Source organism: Vitis vinifera, chromosome 10, assembly GCF_030704535.1.
Source record: "Vitis vinifera cultivar Pinot Noir 40024 chromosome 10, ASM3070453v1".
Lineage (NCBI taxonomy): Eukaryota > Viridiplantae > Streptophyta > Magnoliopsida > Vitales > Vitaceae > Vitis > Vitis vinifera.
Window position 1 is genome coordinate 9,749,467 of NC_081814.1, and position 17,671 is coordinate 9,767,137.

Sequence of the window (17,671 nt, forward strand, 5' to 3'; positions counted from 1 at the left end):
CCATCTCCCCTGGTCCAAGGAGTTGAAACTACAAACAAAGGTGGGCTTGGAAATGCAGTTGACAGCATCTCGATGATGTGCCCCCTACCAACTGCTAGGCAGTTTCTTGTGTAATTTTTTATGTTGAAAGCATCAAATAAAATGGAAAATGACACTGGGAATGAAGCAAGTTTGGTCTCCATTTTTTCTTTTTATATAAGATGACTCTGACATCCTGCCATGTTAATGAGATAATCGTAGTATAAGTAGTCATAAACCAGCCCCAGTTTTGCAAAGCAGGGGCTGTAATCGATTCCAAGATTCCAAGTGACCTTTGTGGGAAATTTATAATCATTTGAAGCTTGAGGTGTTGTCACAGGAGCAGAGAAATTAATTTCCATTTGAAGGTCAAGGGGAGTTGAAGGGCACCCACCTGCATTTCAAATTGCCTAAAGCTTTCTTCTGTGCAGAGCTCCTCAGATGTGGTTCACACTTTTGTCTAGAGAAAATGCTCACTTGTCGCAGTAGTTGCAAAGCACAAAAGAAATTATAGGATTAGATCATATTAAACAACAGAAGAAAATATTCATACTGAACTCTCCAACAAGTGAAACTACTGTTTGGCTTCTCCATGTTTATCTCAGGAAGATAAATACATACATATTCACATATACAGTTTTACACTACAGTTGGTAATATACAATGATGGATAAGGATGGAGTGTCGGTAGGGAGAAATACTACAGATAAAACTATCCTGCATGGGAGGACAGGTGAACTTTCGAGTTTCGACATAGGTATAGTGAAAAGTGGCTGGAACCATAACCAAAATTAGGGCTTACGAGGGATTATGACGAGGTCTCGAGCTGTACCAGATGCTTCTCCACGAGATACAATCTACCTATGTCCTTATAGATACATGATAACACAGAGGTTTGGAGAAGAGAGTCATGTCATCTTACTTGTATCTGTTTCCCCTTTTCTCTTGCTCTCCTGTTCTTCAGATCAATGTCAACAAGGAAGTAACATTTACCATGCTCTCTGACATATTGGACGCGACCATTCATTGCACTGAGAAGTTTCCTTGACAGGTTCAGCCCTAAGCCTTCCTGGGTATTCCACTGGTCTCCTCCTTCAAACATATCTTGGATTAGGTCAGGAGGAAGGCCCTGGCCAATGTGGGTCATTCTACATGCACAAGGGAAAAAAAATCCACATGAACATACTAACCAGAGTGTGTTTTCTTCAAAGCAGTTGTAATACAAATTAAAAATCTAAAGGAGAAAGAGGAATGTTATTATTAACATGGACTCAGGTAATGTTACAAGATGATTCTTGGCGTGTATGAAGATATTCTTCAAAGCCTTCTCATGTACTTTTTAGTCACATTTAATACATTTATGTTGCTGATCCAAAAAAAAAAAATAACCATACACCCAAGAAGATAAATTCTTTCTTACAGGCCTAGAAGTGTAGCAAGTTTTCTCAATATTATAATAAGAATGATATATAAGAACAAAGGCAGGGGATGCAAAATTTAAAAATAATAACAAAATAAAAAATAAAACATAGAGCATGAGAAGACCTGCTTTTAGCATATATGGTATCTATAGCAATCAAAAGCTACTCACTCTTCCATATGAAGCTCGCATGGCAAAGCCAATAATACAAATCTAGTTAAAATTTATATAGATGAATCTTTATACGAAAGGATAAACAAAATTAAACAAAAGAGCATTCAGGTTTAATGGACTATCATGCCACTCACATACTATAATACAACAGAATTACCATGAATCTACATGGGGCCATGAAAAAAACCCAAATTAGTTATATAGTGTTTTCTGTAGCTTTAGATGGATTTGAAGTTGTTGCTCTGGGAACTTCTTTCATTGGGAAACTAGACAGTGTAAATTTCAGAGATTAATTGTTGAGTGGAGATTATAAGCCTTATTATAAGAAGTTGTTTTATAAGCTACTACATTTATGTTATATGGCTTGATGCAGAAATGCCTTATGCCATACATAATATTTGGTAGTTCTTAGTTTGGTTTGATAACGTTTCACTAACGATTATTTTGTATTATTTTTGTAAGTGTTTCACCAACTGCTTTCTCTACCTTTCTTTGGTGTATTGCATCATTAGCAGATTATGCTTGATGTTTTCCATAACAGTGGAAGTTCACTGGGATTCCTTCAGAAAGCTGGTCTTTGTCGTAAGTGGCTGCAAGACTTTGATCTATTATTCTAAGTGATCCTCACTCCAAGCTGTAACTATTTCATATCAGTCCATAGTACAGGAATTAATAGGATAAAAGTGTCAAACAAGTCTAGGCGCAATGTGTTTGATATAGTTTCAACAAACTATCACAGGTAGTGTTGCAATAAGGTTTTAAATTTCAATTTCACCGAGGAAATCACATTTTTGAAGCGTCAGATCTTTGAGGATGTTCTGATTTGGTAAAGCATTTGGCCATTGTAGAATATGTTACAAAAGGGTTAAATATTCACTGATATGGTAGTATTTGTGAAAGGAGACATCATTTGATACCCCTAATTTGTGAAGCAACAAAAAATAACCACCTTAAAAGTTGGCAAGGCAGGGAAAATCCACATAACTAAAAAACTTTAAGTTATTGAAGTTCGACTTTCATATTTAAAATTTGAAGGCCATTCAACTTTTATGTTCATGTTTAAGTGTTCATTATGGAGAAGATAAAGTTTTGGTCGATAACTGGCATTATCAATTTTCTAGTAGCTTACATATAATCAAACTATCTTGTTATATTCTTAGTTTTTTTACAACAATTTTTTTAGAGATAAATCACAACTGAATTCAATGCTACATATATGAGAGATAATATTCTGAAAGAGGAGGTGTTGGAGCAATATCTCAGTAAACTGTGTTAATCTAATATAAAAAGTGAGTTTTTCCTTCATGAGACCATTATAGGGTTTAATCTGATACAAAGCCCATAAATGTTCATCCTATTTTCCAGTTATTAACACTTTTATCAGAAGGTTTATAAGGCTTCATAAGGAAAAGGTTATCTCAATCTAACTGATAACAATGATGGCACCTGTGTCCATCCTTGTTACCCGGCACAGGAGCTTTTGTGAGAAGAAAGCAGAAGGGACTCCACAAATTCATGGAAAATCATTTTCTTTTTAAGAGTAGAGCAATAAATATCAATTAAATGACGTGCAATAGCTCAATTCTATGCACTTTATGTTTGAATCTCAGTCAGTGGGACTTTTGGAGTAGCAAATTACAATAAAATATCGAGGCACCATATTAGTCAGTCCACAAATCAGGTATGCTTTGTCTAAGAGCTATCACTGTATAATTGTCAACAGCCAATTGAACATAACTGAGTTTAAAATTTGAATGTCTACTATACAAGAATTTTACTTACTTCATGAGCTATACCTATCAAAAAAAAAAAAAAGTTACATCATAAGCTATAAAATACTAGCTTGAACAGGAACTTGTTTCTTCAGTTGTCCTAGATTTATGAGAGACATCAATAATTTGAGTTAAAACATGTAAGCTGCTATATACTAAGTTCCCCTGATTACCAATAAATAATTGTAAATACTTTTAATATGGCATGAAAGAAAGAATGTTATTAGTGCTAAAGTAACTAGCTGCATATGTCCAATAAATTTAGAGAGGTAAATCACTAATAGGATAAAGACTATCTGCATAAAATGGACTTAGTCATGGCCATGATACCTGAACTGTAAATGGACGAATTCATTAAAATCCTGTATCATCTTTAAACCAGTTGAAATCTTGATTTCTATCCAGCCATCTGAAGATGGTGCATGGTGCACTATATTATGCAAGAAATCAGACAAGACCTGCTGAAGCTTAATTTGATCACCGGAAAGAGGAAGTGTTTTGATTTCCTCTGGAATCTCACAAACTAGCTGTAACTTCTTTTCCTTCAGCAACATCATTACTTGGCTGACAACAGCATCCAAAACATTTCCCAATAGAAACTCTTCCACATTTAGCTCCATGCTGCTGCTTGAACCAAGAAAAAAACCTAGATGCTTAGATGTATTCACTGAAGGTTCATAAGTGCAATAAATCATTGAATACATATAACAAATTGTGGTCCCATTAGTTTGAATACCTATAGCAAATGGGATCTGAAGCAGGAAGACAAGCATGAAATAATCTGGTGACTAATGACTAGAATCAGAATGATAAATGGAATATTTCCGAATAGAAATAGATCCAATGACAGAAAAGAAACTTAACTTGTACTAAGAAAATAAAGTTAAGGAAAGGGCTAATCTGAGCTGATAAGTGCATAAACAATGACTAAAGAACTTTCAAGAAATCCACCAAAAAAAAAAAAGAGATCCCTAACAATAATGAGATGATTTGAAGTATGGAGGCAAAGTAAAATCATTTATCTAGGCCAAAAGTCTACCCAGGTTTCTAAAAAGGGCATATTAGTGTTATTAAGGGAAATAATCAAAGAAATAAAAAGAATGATGAAAATAATTAAGGAGAAAACAGAATGAAAGATAGAAATAATCAAGAGATGCACAAAATCAAGAATGGCAGAATGGAAATACTCAAGGAGATGAACAAAATCAAGCACATAATGGAGGAATCCTCTCTAGTCCACATTTTCATAAATCAAGAGCAATCGAACATTAATAATATTTGATTGCCTTAATTTTAGGAAATAATATTTGTTTCCCTTAATTTTAGGATATTCATTATTTTTTCTTTATACAAGTCACCATAACCTCTTATATAAATTTCCAAAAAGAAGTAATAAAAAAAATGTTTCCATTGCTAAATTATCAAACTCTTCATGGTATTAGAGCCATATTAGATAGGGGAGGAAGTTTTTGACACTATATAAGTATTGACTCTTCGTAACCTCATAGACGCATTTTAAAGCTGTGAGGGCTCCTTTGGGCCCAAAGCGGAGAGCAGACAATATCTAAACGATTGAGAGTGGGTCGTTACAATCCCCAACCCCAGTGTGGGGGTTTGTTTAGCCCTATGAGGGGTGTGCAATCCCATGGGACACAATGAGGACGTTGTGTTTGCACAAGAGGTGTTTGTGATATCCCACATTGGGTTGGGGAGGAAGTTCCTGACACCATATAAGTATGGCCTTATAAATGCGTTTTAAAGCCGTAAGGGCCTCTTTGGGCCCAGAACGGACAATATCTACATGGTTGGGTATGGTCATTAAGGGAGGAGGCTTGAACTTAGGCTTTCTCCAAAATGCTCGGTTACTACCAAGCCAAATAATGGGTCCCTCAAATTATGCAAACCATGTCTTCGCATTGAAGAAGAAGAAGACCATGCCAAATAATGGGTCACCCACATGATGCATATCATGCCTTCCCATTTGAGAAGAAGGAGAAGAATAGTAAAAATGATGCAAACCATGTCTTCCCATTTGAGGAGGAGGATGAGAAGGAGGAGATGAAAACTAAAAAATCTAGGTGTTCCATCTGTCTATAAATTTGATCTCAATCAAGCTAAACACTACAAATTTCCTACTATGGCAAAACCAAACTACCCCTTTAATTTGTGGTGTCGGTGTTTTCCATTATCTCTTAAGGGGAGAAAAACCTATTAAAGAAATTAAGGATGATGAGGGAAGCAAAAGTTCTATCCAACAATGACAAACTTCTCACTTCATGGGTTCTTGGAGCCATGAAAGAAATCGTTTTGAGCATGATCTTTGGTGTTGAAATGATAGATAAGGTAAGAAGTTCGCTTAAAGAACAATTGCTTCATGTTACAGTCAAGAAAGAAAGAAATCTAAAAAATATGTTGATGACTTCAAAAAAAAAAAAAAAAAGTCATGATCTCTTGAAGAATATTTAAAAGACTAAAAAACATATGTGACAATCTTGCAGCAATCAAAAAAGTCAATTTCAGACAAAGATAAAGTTTTCCAATTTGCTCATAGCTTAGGATAAAGGTATGAAAAAATTTCAATTTGCTATGCTTACCAAAACTCTTTTTCCTTCTTTTAGCCAATTCATGATAGCTCTTCAAGGATATGAGCAATCACTCACTGCCCAAAAAGGGGAAGAAAAAACGATCATTGAGAATGTACAAGTTTTTATTTGGACAAGACAATCATGGTCAAAATGGTTGAGGAGGCAGGAATTTCAATTCGAAGGGAAAGAGGCTTCACCCTACATGGTGTTACTAAGTTGTGTGTCCTTACTCATTCTGGCTCCAGTTTAAGGGGGTTAAGGGAAATAATCAAAGGGATACATAGATTGAAAATAATCAAGGAGAACACAAAATGGAAATAATAAAGGTGATGCATAGAATCAAGAAGAGCAGAATGAAAATGCTCAAGAAGATGCACAAAATCAAGCTCATAATATAATGGCAGGAATCTGCACCAGTCCATATTTCCATTTCCTTTAATTTTAGGATATAATTCTTTTCTTTATATAAGTCACCATACACTCTTATGTAAATTTCTGAAAAGAAGTAATAGAAAAAAAACACTTCCATTGCTAAATTATCAAACTCTTCAAATGTGACCATTGAATCTGGCTTAATGAATCTAAACTGATTTAGAAAGAAGAGGTGACAATAATGAGTAAAAAGGTAGGGAATTGGTTCAAGAACACCACTCCACACCAACAAAAAATATATTTTTCTTTTCTTCTTTTTCTTGGTGAAGTAATAATTAAACAAATTCTTACAATGTTTCCAGTTCCACAAAAATACATTCAGTTATATGTTTATTTGACCTGATTTATGGGACAAGAAATAATGCACTGGAAAGCACAGAAAAATCATTAAAATGGACACAATATATATATCATATATGTATGTATCTTTGTATGTATGTACATACATATAGATTAATGGGGTTTGGTTTGTTGGATTTGGACAAACAAGTTATGGCTAAAGCAAGTTCTAGAAAATTTAGGCAAGCAAAATGCTTATGGAATCAAGATATGATCATTCACAAAATGATATTCTTCTTCTGAACATGGAAAAGAATATCAATTTACATAAATAATGCTCTACATTTTATAACATGAGATTCAGACTCCATGTAAATTCATTTCAATTGAGAATGAGAACTTTGTTTTATTTCTCTAGCTTAGGTCTCAGTGGTGCATATGCAGTACCAAAATAATCAATAACATGCAGTGCAGAAGTTGGAAAAGAAGAACAGAGAATTTAGGCAGAGAATAGACTTGCAAAGAAAAAGACTTACCCCTCTTCTATTATTCCCATATCTATATCTGCAATGATAGACATCATCTGCCTTTCACATGCCTCACTAGTTTCAAGAAATTGTTTCTGGTAAACTGAGGTAGCTGTAGTTTCCAAAAGTTTGTGGGTAAACCGAATTCCATTCAAAGGATTTTTCATCTCTTGTCTTATATAAGCTAACTCCTTAAATTTTGAAAAACACTCCCTATACTCTGGTCCGTGTCCCAAGCCCTGATGCTTGTCAGGTGTATCAATCTGCAAGAAGCAGAAACACCCAATCACATTCCCATTCGCATCAGTTCTTTTATTAGCTGTTAAGAGAACCTCCACAAGTTTTCCACTCTTATCAAAAAACCCAAATGGGAACTTCTCTGTATCTTGACCACTTATTGCTTGGTATAATAGAATCGTAAATCTAGTAAGTGTATCTTGACTTTTCAATGGACATAGACCTCCAAAAACTTCTCCTGGAAGCATTTTTCTTATAACCTCATGTCTCATACAACCAGTTAGCTTTTCCAGGGATGTGTTCCATTCAGAACAGCAAGCATTCCCATCAGAAGCAAATATAGGTGGGATTAATGGATTAAGACATTGTACAATGGCCTTGTAATCCCCTTGCAAGCGGATGAATTTATCCATGACAATTTTCTCAGATGTGATGTCTTGACCCACAAAGCACACCCCAACAATATCGTTTGTGTAATCTCTACTTGTGCAGGCATTGACCACAATGTATAACGCTGAATCTTGCTGATTTAGCCCAAAATTTTTCAATTTCAACTCAACATTCTTGTCCTCCTTGCCTGGACAGAGTAAAAACCAACTAAGAACTATACCATTTGGAAGAAATAAGAAGAAAATAAATTTCTAAAAAGGAAAATAACAAGGAATTGTAGGAAATAATGTGCAAAAGTAAGCAACCTTTTGCGGGCAAAAGTTTGCTAAAAAGGTTATGGTAGAACACAATGAATTACGTTAATAAGAAGAATTTCTAATTCTTACTTTCATATCCATTAGAGTTATCATGATCAAGAAACAGAAAGGCCTCATACCCATCAAATTTAAGGACAGGATACAAGGAGTTTAATTTTTCACCATATCATATGGACAAAGCTCCACTTCTCTCCCATATAAGTTCTTGTCTTTACATGGCCAATCCCAAACCCAGAGGAAGCAAGGGGAGTTGCTTTAGGCAGATGAGCAGAACATAACATTTAAGTCAAAATTTTGAAACATGAAGATTGTAGGATAAGCACAGCTGAACTTAGAATTCTGAGATGGATGAGGACAAGATAAGAAAGGTTAGAAAGGAAAATGATATTTTCAAAAAAGTTTTAGGTAGCATCAGACAAAGACATGGAGAGAGGAGTCAGCTATATGGTTTGGTTATGTCCAAAAAGACCAAGTAATGAGAAGTGGATTTGCTCAAATTGAAGACATTAAGGAGACAAGAGAAAGGCCAAATAAAAAGCGCCACTCAAGATTGTAAGAAAAGCATAATGGCCAATGATCTAACAAAAATTCTGACCCTAGATGGAGCACAATGGCAAGGAAAGATTCATGCAAATGACCCAGACCTATTGCTATGCAGCATTGTTGAGTTGGGTTGGGGTGAACTGAGTTAAATCTCTAATTCAACAATTTCCATTCCTAGGGGCAAATGCAAGTGTGGGTTGTAGATTACTACAAATTATGAACAAGTAAATAGAGAACATTATGAAATATGAGTTAGAGAGGGTGTTCAAATTCTTAAACTTCATTTATATAAGAAATGGATTACCTTGCAAAGCTCTGCATAGAAGATTGTCAACAGCTCCACGCAAGTCCTCATGAACAATTTCATCAACCAGGGACTTACCCATAGCTTCTTTAGCTTGTAATCCTGTCAATTCAGCAATTTTTGCATTCCATCCATTGATGCAACCAGATGAATCGACCCCAAAAATGGGAGCGGTTGCTGTCTCAATCAATTTGACCATTTCACATGCCACAGAACCAAGCTCATTCAACCCTTGCATCTCAGAATCATACTTTTGGGTATGAACCATCACCTTACCACTACTGTCCTCAATGTCCTGAAATGAATCTCTCATTATGAGCTGTAAAGAGTGAATAGCATTGATGTCAGAAACCTCCCAAGGCAAACTTCTACTTTTTACCACCTCAAGAAATGCTTTGAATGATGATCTTGGGTGCATTCTACCACCATCATCTTTATCTTCTGGATGATGCTTAGCTCCTCCCCATTTAACTTCCTTAGCAGTGTGTGACCTGAACCATAACAAGAAATCCTTTGAAGTTATTCTTGCAGTTGCCATGCCACAAACCGCATCACCCAGTAATGCAGCACCAGGATATCCTGCATCAGCCAAACTATCTGTACTCAGTCCTGTAGAATCCCCATGTTCGGTAAGGAGCCATTCAGCAATATCTTTTACCTGTGATTCGGTGGGAGTTACACCTAATAACCAACATCTCCCACCATAGTATAGTGCAGCCCCATCACACTTCAGGAGATCCATTATACTTGGAGAATGTGTCACAATGCCTAATGGGGCTTCCCGAAGGAGCATGTCACATAATAAGGTCTGCATCCTGAGGATCTTCTTCTCTGCCAACTGTGATGCCAATTGAAGCTCCATGTAGAGCTGCAGCCCAAATGCCTGCATAAGGAATTCGCAAGCGTAGCGAAGGGGAAAAGGAACATACCTAGGGGAAGTATGGTGGCATACCACCAATCCCCAAAGCTTTGTTGCATCATTGCCATTGATAACAACCGCCATTGCCAAGGAGGCAATGCAGCCCATGTTGAACATGTACTGCAAGTGGCAGCCATGGGGAGATCGAAGGGTTGAGTTGACCAAACAAAGGGGTTGCTTTAGCTCCTCACTTTGAATCACCCTTACTGCTTTTGCATTGCAATCACAAATAATCCGAACACGATTCTGTTTGAACAAGAACCGAGCAGCTTGTGGGATATCTGTTGCAGGATAATGTAATCCCAAATACGGCTCCAAATCGGATCTTCTGATTTCAGACACAACTTCACCATGATCATCATCATGGAACTTATAAACCATAACCCTATCATACCCAGTAAGCTTCTGCACATCTTCCACAACAGTATCACACAACACTCCAATATCACCCCCAGGAAGCGACTGCAGCCTGGAAATGGCTCGTACAGCAAGTTTCTGTGACTGCACAGCACCAGCAAGTGACAATGCTGAATCACCAGACCGTGTCGGTTCCAAATCAATCACAATTCCCACGTCGATTCTATGAAGTATAGCATAAAACGTCTTCTGGGCACTCCTAGAATGGACCCAAATAGGGTTTAACAGTGATATCTCCCTAGACATGGCCGCTTTGGCTAAAGAAGCACTGGAAGGAGGCGTAAATAGGGTTCTTACATCAACACCAATCAGACTCTTCAACTGTGTCGTCTCAGATAAAGTATTCAAACCCAAAAAATCCATAGAATTCTCACTATAACTAATGATCCTAAAAGTGGGTTCCTCAATAGCAAGCATACAACCAAAAGGTTGCACAAGCCCACCCCTCTGAACCCTCGAAAGATAAGCAATTATCTGGTCTTCAGGCACAGATTCAGGAGCATTCATAACTGATCTTGAGTAGTTAAAGGACTTACCGGACTCACCAGACTGCTCAAACTCAGCCAGAAGCCTAGCATCCGCATTGTACTGAGCTATTGTGTTGTTCCTGCTGTTGGGGTTGTTCATGTTGCTTGCAGCTGATGACGAGAAGGTGGGTGTGCGGTGTGTTGCTCTTCTTTCTCCTCCTCTGCTTCCCAAGCCCATTTGGTAGTCCCTTCTTTTATGGGTTTTTTTTTTCTCAGAAACCGAGGTGGGTTATACCAGTTTTGGTGGTAGATGGATCTTTATCAACACTCTACTTCTTCTGTTGCTTGATTCTCTCTGTTCCTGCCTTTCCTCATATCTCTTTCCTTGCTCCTCTGCTTATCTCCTTCTAATCCTCTCATTACTTCTCTCTAATCCACTAATACAATTCACCGTTACCAGTTACCACCTTTCACTCACTCCCACTCCCACTCCCACTCTCCACAATGTCATCTCAATTATCATTTTCCTTTCCTTTCCTTTCCTTTCCTTTCCATAAAAAAGAGAAATGATTTATCTCTTTTTATTTTTTGAAAAGGCTTTTTCCATTTACATCTCAGATAAAATCAAAGTCATTTTTCCTAAAATCATTTTGTGAAGCATATTTGATGTTGGTGCGAGCCACTGTTTTGTAGATCAATCAGCACGCTTCCTCCCTCTTATCATCTTTTTATATGTACATCCCACAAAAATTTGTGACTTCCAGCCATGCCTAAACTTGAGTTTGGGTGTGATGAGTCACAACAATATCCAAAGGGAAAGATAAAGATGGGGCCAATAATTTATTGTGGCCAAAATTAACCAAGTGAAAAAAAAAGGGCCTGTAAATGAAGATTGGAATGGCTCTGGGCACCAGTCTTTAAGGCATTGGAATGCTAATGTTGTCACTTTTTTGCATAGCAGTGTGGCAGAGGGAGTCAGCCAAGACTCCTCAAGAAGAGACAAATGGGGCCCCCTCCAGGATTATTTTCGGCTGACCATCATGTAAAGCTAGTTGATTGCTTCCATGGTTTTTGTAATTTTGGTACCAAACATTTATCAATTGGGCACCTCAGATCTTCAGTTGTTTCACCCCTATGTTGGATTTGAACTCTCTATACCTGGTTTTGCCATTTTGGGTGGGTGGCTTTAGGCACTTCTTTTGGTTTGTGGCTAGGAACATCATTCTTTACTAGTTTTTGCCCTTTAAAACTATAAAAATAAAAATAAAAATAAATCAAAAATCAAAAACTAAGATAAGCCATATCTGTATATGATGTGTTAGGTTGGAAATGAGATTGGAATAAGAGTACATGAATGGGAATAGAAAACCAGCACATCAAATTGAGGATCACATCATATCAATGATGGATTTTGATATCATTTATAAGAGTACTCGATAAAATTATTTAAACTCTTATGTCAAACTAATTTCGATTATTTATAACAATTCCATATCATATTGATGATCAAATTCCACATTAGATTGATGTTCATTAAAAATCCCACGTCAAGTTGAGTTTGTACGCTTAAATTTTGATGTTGAGAATCGACTTTAATAAACATTAGATTAAGTTGATAATTAATTTTGATATTATTTATAACCATTCGATAAAATACTCACTTAAATTCTTATACAACAACTCAGATATTCTTTAAAATACATCAATATAATTAAAAAAAATTGATATAACGAAAGAACTATTATTAACATACCAAATAAGCAATATGCAAATTTAAAAAAAATAATGTTTAATACAAAAAAAAATAGAAATGGGTCTTTCTGCTTCCCATTTTCACAAAATTTTGAACTCTGTCAAACATGATGACTTCAATCAAAATAGTTATAAAGCAAAAACACCCCTGGAATGATGTGTGATGTATTTATTTAAGGGCATCTCAACTAAACAACTAGAGACAGATGAAATGGGCATCTCATTCCCATAAATGAGACAACCTTGTTTGGTACAAACATGGGCCCCAATTCACATGAATTATGTAACAAGCACCCTTCAAATTGGGTCCTCCACTCAGCTTTTCCAGATTTCTTCTGCTCCACAAAAAACACCCTCTGCTTTTCCCCATATCTTATATGTGGATCAAGTTTTCATGTCATCTCAACATCAGTGTACAACCCAGCCCTCAAATTTTAAGCCTATCTGGACACTGACACTAAGCTAACAATCTCTTTTTATTATGTATTGTAAACTGGAAAATGCTTGGTTTGTTTGCATTTTATTTGGCCATGCAAGTGCCCTAATGAACCAAACAACTGAATTTTGAGCTGCAACATGTGTTAAATTGCTCATAGTTGACAAATTTTGGTAAAATTTTTTTAAAGAATTTTTTTGCTGGACCACAGTACATGCCAAGTATTCCCTATTTTCTGGGTGTCACTATGGGTAGCCTTCATGACCAGGCCCAAGAGCTGAGCCCAAGCCCCCAGAGAATCCTCAGGCCTCAAGTTGATTTTGGATTTGGTTGTGGGTTGGACCTCATGAGACTCCAAAATCTGAAGTTTTTCCAAGTGTAGAGAGTGTCTGCAGCTTTGTAGGGTCCCTAAGACTTTAAGAATCAGGAGGCCCAAAAGAAGCATACTGATATGGGCTAAACTTTAGGGTCCATTAGATTTATAAGTGTCATATACAAATACATGTCTTAAGTCTTTATTCAAATAAAAAATGAGAATGGAATATCAATTCCATTTTCATTAGTTAATGTGTTTGGATTTTTATTTAAAAAAAAAACAGAAATAGGAATTCAAAATCCACTGTTATGAAAATGAAATCTCACTCTAGGAAGAATTTTGATTCATCTCTTTTATGTGATATTACGATTTATTTACATTCTCATCCTATTTTCATTCATACTCCCTAGGATGAATCACACCCTAATGTCATGTGATAGAATAATAGTAAGTCCAATATAAGTAAGGTTTGTTTAGCCAAGTTGTTCAATCTATCTATATTATTAATATATGAAACATTCATATTCAATAGAATAAGTTATAATTGTTCATATGTAATCTTTTGCACCGAATTTTCCAATTTGAAAGTATGTCCATTATTCTTAAGTTTCAACCGTGTTGTGAGTTCCATTAAACCTATGTTTTAATCCGAACTTTCACTTCAATACAATTGGGTTATGATTTCGGTAAACTTTTTGCACTTTTTCTTCAAGTGAATGCCCAAACTTGAATATCACTCTCAAATTTTTCGATAGAAGTAAAGATTCAAGGACAATCCTAGTAAGCAAGGTAAACTCATAAAATACAATGAAATTTAGGATTGGATTAAGGTACACTAAGGCAATGTTTGGTTGATGAGATAGGGAGGATATGAAAGATAAGGAATGCGTATTTCATGATATCATTTTCAATATATATTTGAATATTGTATCCAACATATATGAAATTTTAAGGTAGTATATGTAGTGAAATATGTTATGTTATGTTATCCTATATTTAGTTTATAAAACAAATAAAAAATAAAATAAAATAAATATTATTTTTAATATTTGATATTATTTAAAATAGAAATTATATTACATTCCAATATTTTCTATCAAAACAATATGAAATTTATCGTACATTTAACAACATTTATGATTAAAATATTTAAAATTTATAAATAATTTTTTATATTATATTATTCAATATATAAAAATAATATATAAATATATATATATATATATATTATTTTACAATATATTTTATAAATAATTTTCAATTCTTTTTTGTTTTAACCACAAATTTAAATTTTAATCAAAATTTTTTATTTTGTAAAACAAGTAATATAACAAAATAAATAAATTTATGATACATGAATATGTATATCCAATATCTTAGTCTATTAACATATCTTATATAAAAGAAGAAGAAAAATAATATATTTTATCATTTATCTTACAACATAACCAATCATATAGGAGATAAAATATGTTACTTTATCTTTTATCATATTTCATGCTATATCCTAAGATATAATATATGTTATTTTATCTTTTATCATATTTCATGCAATATCCTATATTTGGTAGGTAGGATGAGATATATATATATATATACTAAAATATCATATCTGTTCAATAAAATATGTATATCCTAAGATATCATTTTGGAATATGATATCCTCATATATTATATTTAATGAAGTATATGATATCATAAGGTATATCTAATGAGACATTTTATTTCATACTTATATTTAATATGAAAAATGAATTAAAAAATAAAATTTTATTTTTTAATTTTCTTGATAATAGTTTAAAATATAAATTATATTACATTTCAATATTTTCTATTAAAAAATAGGGAATTTCTCCTATGCTTAATGATATTTTGAAAATTTCCAATAATTTTAAATTTAGTAAATAATTATTTATTAATGGTATTCATTATTAAAATATTTTAAATTTATAAAAAAATTATATTATATTATTCAATAAATAAAAATTTTATATATCAATACTACAAAAAATTTATATATTTTACAAGATATGAATTAATTTTTTTGATAATCGTTTAAAATATAAATTATATTACATTTCAATATTTTCTATTAAAAAATAGGGAATTTCTCCTATGCTTAATGATATTTTGAAATTGTCCAATAATTTTAAATTTAGTAAATAATTATTTATTAATGGTATTCATTATTAAAATATTTTAAATTTATAAAAAAAGTTTATATTATATTATTCAATAAATAAAATTTTTATATATCAATACTACAAAAAATTTATATATTTTACAATATATTTCATATCTATTTTTTTTTAATTAATTTTTTTATTTTACAAAATAAGTAATATAAAATAATAATGATAATAATTGTTTTTGTACATGGGATATGTATATCCTATATCTTACTTAGTAACATATCACAAGTAAAAGAGATATAGAAATTAGGATGAATAATATATCCAACTACTTATTTTTTTTCATATTTGGTTAAATATAAAATAAGATAAATGAATGGATAACTTATCTTATCATACTACCAACCAAATATACGATAGAATATGTTATTCTTTTTTATATCTTATCTTATCTTATATTCAATAATAAAAAAAAAAACGTGACCTAAAAGATTTATAAGTTGTTTGGATTAAATGATGAGAATTCTTTGGTAAGTAGATAATTGAATACAGAAGTTTTCTTTTATATAAATGTCATTTAAAGCTCATATTTACACGAGGGAAGTATAAAGCAACCATTAAGCCTACAAAAGCTTTCACAATTATTGAATAAATAATCTCGACAAGCAAAGTTGAAAGAATCACTTTGATCAACACCCTTAAGCCTTAGAATAGTGCTTGGAAAATAGTCTCCATTTGATCTCTTTTTCCTTTATTTTCCCCTTATCATGATCCTATTAATATGATTTTTGGCCCGTTCTTATAGGTCTTGCCTGTAGTGGGCTTAAAGAGAGTTAAAAGAGTAGTTGAATATGTGGACTTTAAAAATGTTAAAGAGTCATGGGTTGGAACCCATGTGGGTATGACTTAAAAATATCTCCTTCTAGACTAACTCGTGACTATGGATTTTAAACCCACCGTGACAATACACAATGGAAACTTTTGCTTAGGAACAATTTTTGTTAACAAATTTTGCTTAGAAGATTTGTATTCTCTTCAACTATATTAAGGCCAATGATATCTCATGACAATATATTTGGTTAAGAATGGTAAATTGTGTGTGTGTTTTTTTTTAAATCCATAACACTTTAATTGTCATAATGAACTACATTTCTCTCTTCAACGGGGACTTTTAGAAAATCTATGATTTTATAGTTCATTTTTACGCATGGAATCCCATTATTAGCTATTGGTGTATTACTTACTCTCTATTTGAGAAACACTTTGTTAGGATCGTGTCGCTATTATAGAAATTGAAGTACATCAATTCTTAATAGCCAATTGTTGTACCTTAGTGGTAGACCACCATCCACCATGCTGCATCGGACTATAGTTTCGTAGGGTACATGATGTACTTTTTAAAATAGTAATTATATGCATCCTTAAATCCCGATATATTTCCATGTTCATATTTGATTTCGACAATTTCACTCCACTATTCAAATATGGATTTTGCAAATTTCAATTTTGATTCTTTGTATTTTATTATTGTGATGATATTTTGCTTGTGTTTTATGGGGTTGCCCTAGTTCAATTTTTTTTCAATAATTAATTTATAAGAAGGTGAATAAATAATCTCGATATGCAAAGTTGAAAGATTGGTTTTATAAAACAAAACATGAGGTAGCTTGGAGGATATAATAATAAAAAAATATATGTATATAGTTGGGAAAGGACTTTGGGATAAACAAATAAACATGAGAAAACATAGAATAAAATTTAAATGCATTTTTAGGAGTTTGGTGGTAACCATTCAAAAAAAAAACATTTAAGCCAAGACTTGATGAAACATGAGAAGGATCTATTGGTAGATGTCACCATGGATTATGACTCTAAATAAGTATATAAATAAATAAACATGATTGAGATAATTGATGAAATAAATTAAGATTACTAGTTGAATCATTGACTTCAAGTTATTATTATTTTTTGAAACGATAATAGACAAAGTCATTATAAATCATATATTCACATTGAATGACGAATGTGACATATAAATCACGAATACAAAAGAAAATAAAAAGAGATATAGAGAAGAATGAGAGGATGATCCTTTACATACATCTCAGTTAGGTTGATGTTTTAATAGATTTCAGTACTAGATGCAACAATATATGATAGACTGATATAAATGTAACGTCATTTCTCATAATAAAATTTGTTTACAATACGATTTTTTTTATTTCTTCTTTCAT

General features: G+C 33.3%; 1 protein-coding gene across 1 annotated transcript; it reads right to left on the minus strand.

Moving 5' to 3' along the window:
• Window positions 1–544: 544 nt before the first annotated feature.
• Window positions 545–11,672, minus strand: PHYE (phytochrome E). Its single transcript, XM_002271635.5, has 4 exons — window positions 8,999–11,672; window positions 7,217–8,021; window positions 3,715–4,008; window positions 545–1,166 (listed from the first exon to the last, which is right to left on the minus strand). The coding sequence occupies exons 1-4, from the start codon at window positions 11,037–11,039 to the stop codon at window positions 932–934; spliced, it is 3,375 nt and encodes a 1,124-aa protein (XP_002271671.1). The 5' UTR covers window positions 11,040–11,672; the 3' UTR covers window positions 545–931.
• Window positions 11,673–17,671: the final 5,999 nt, after the last annotated feature.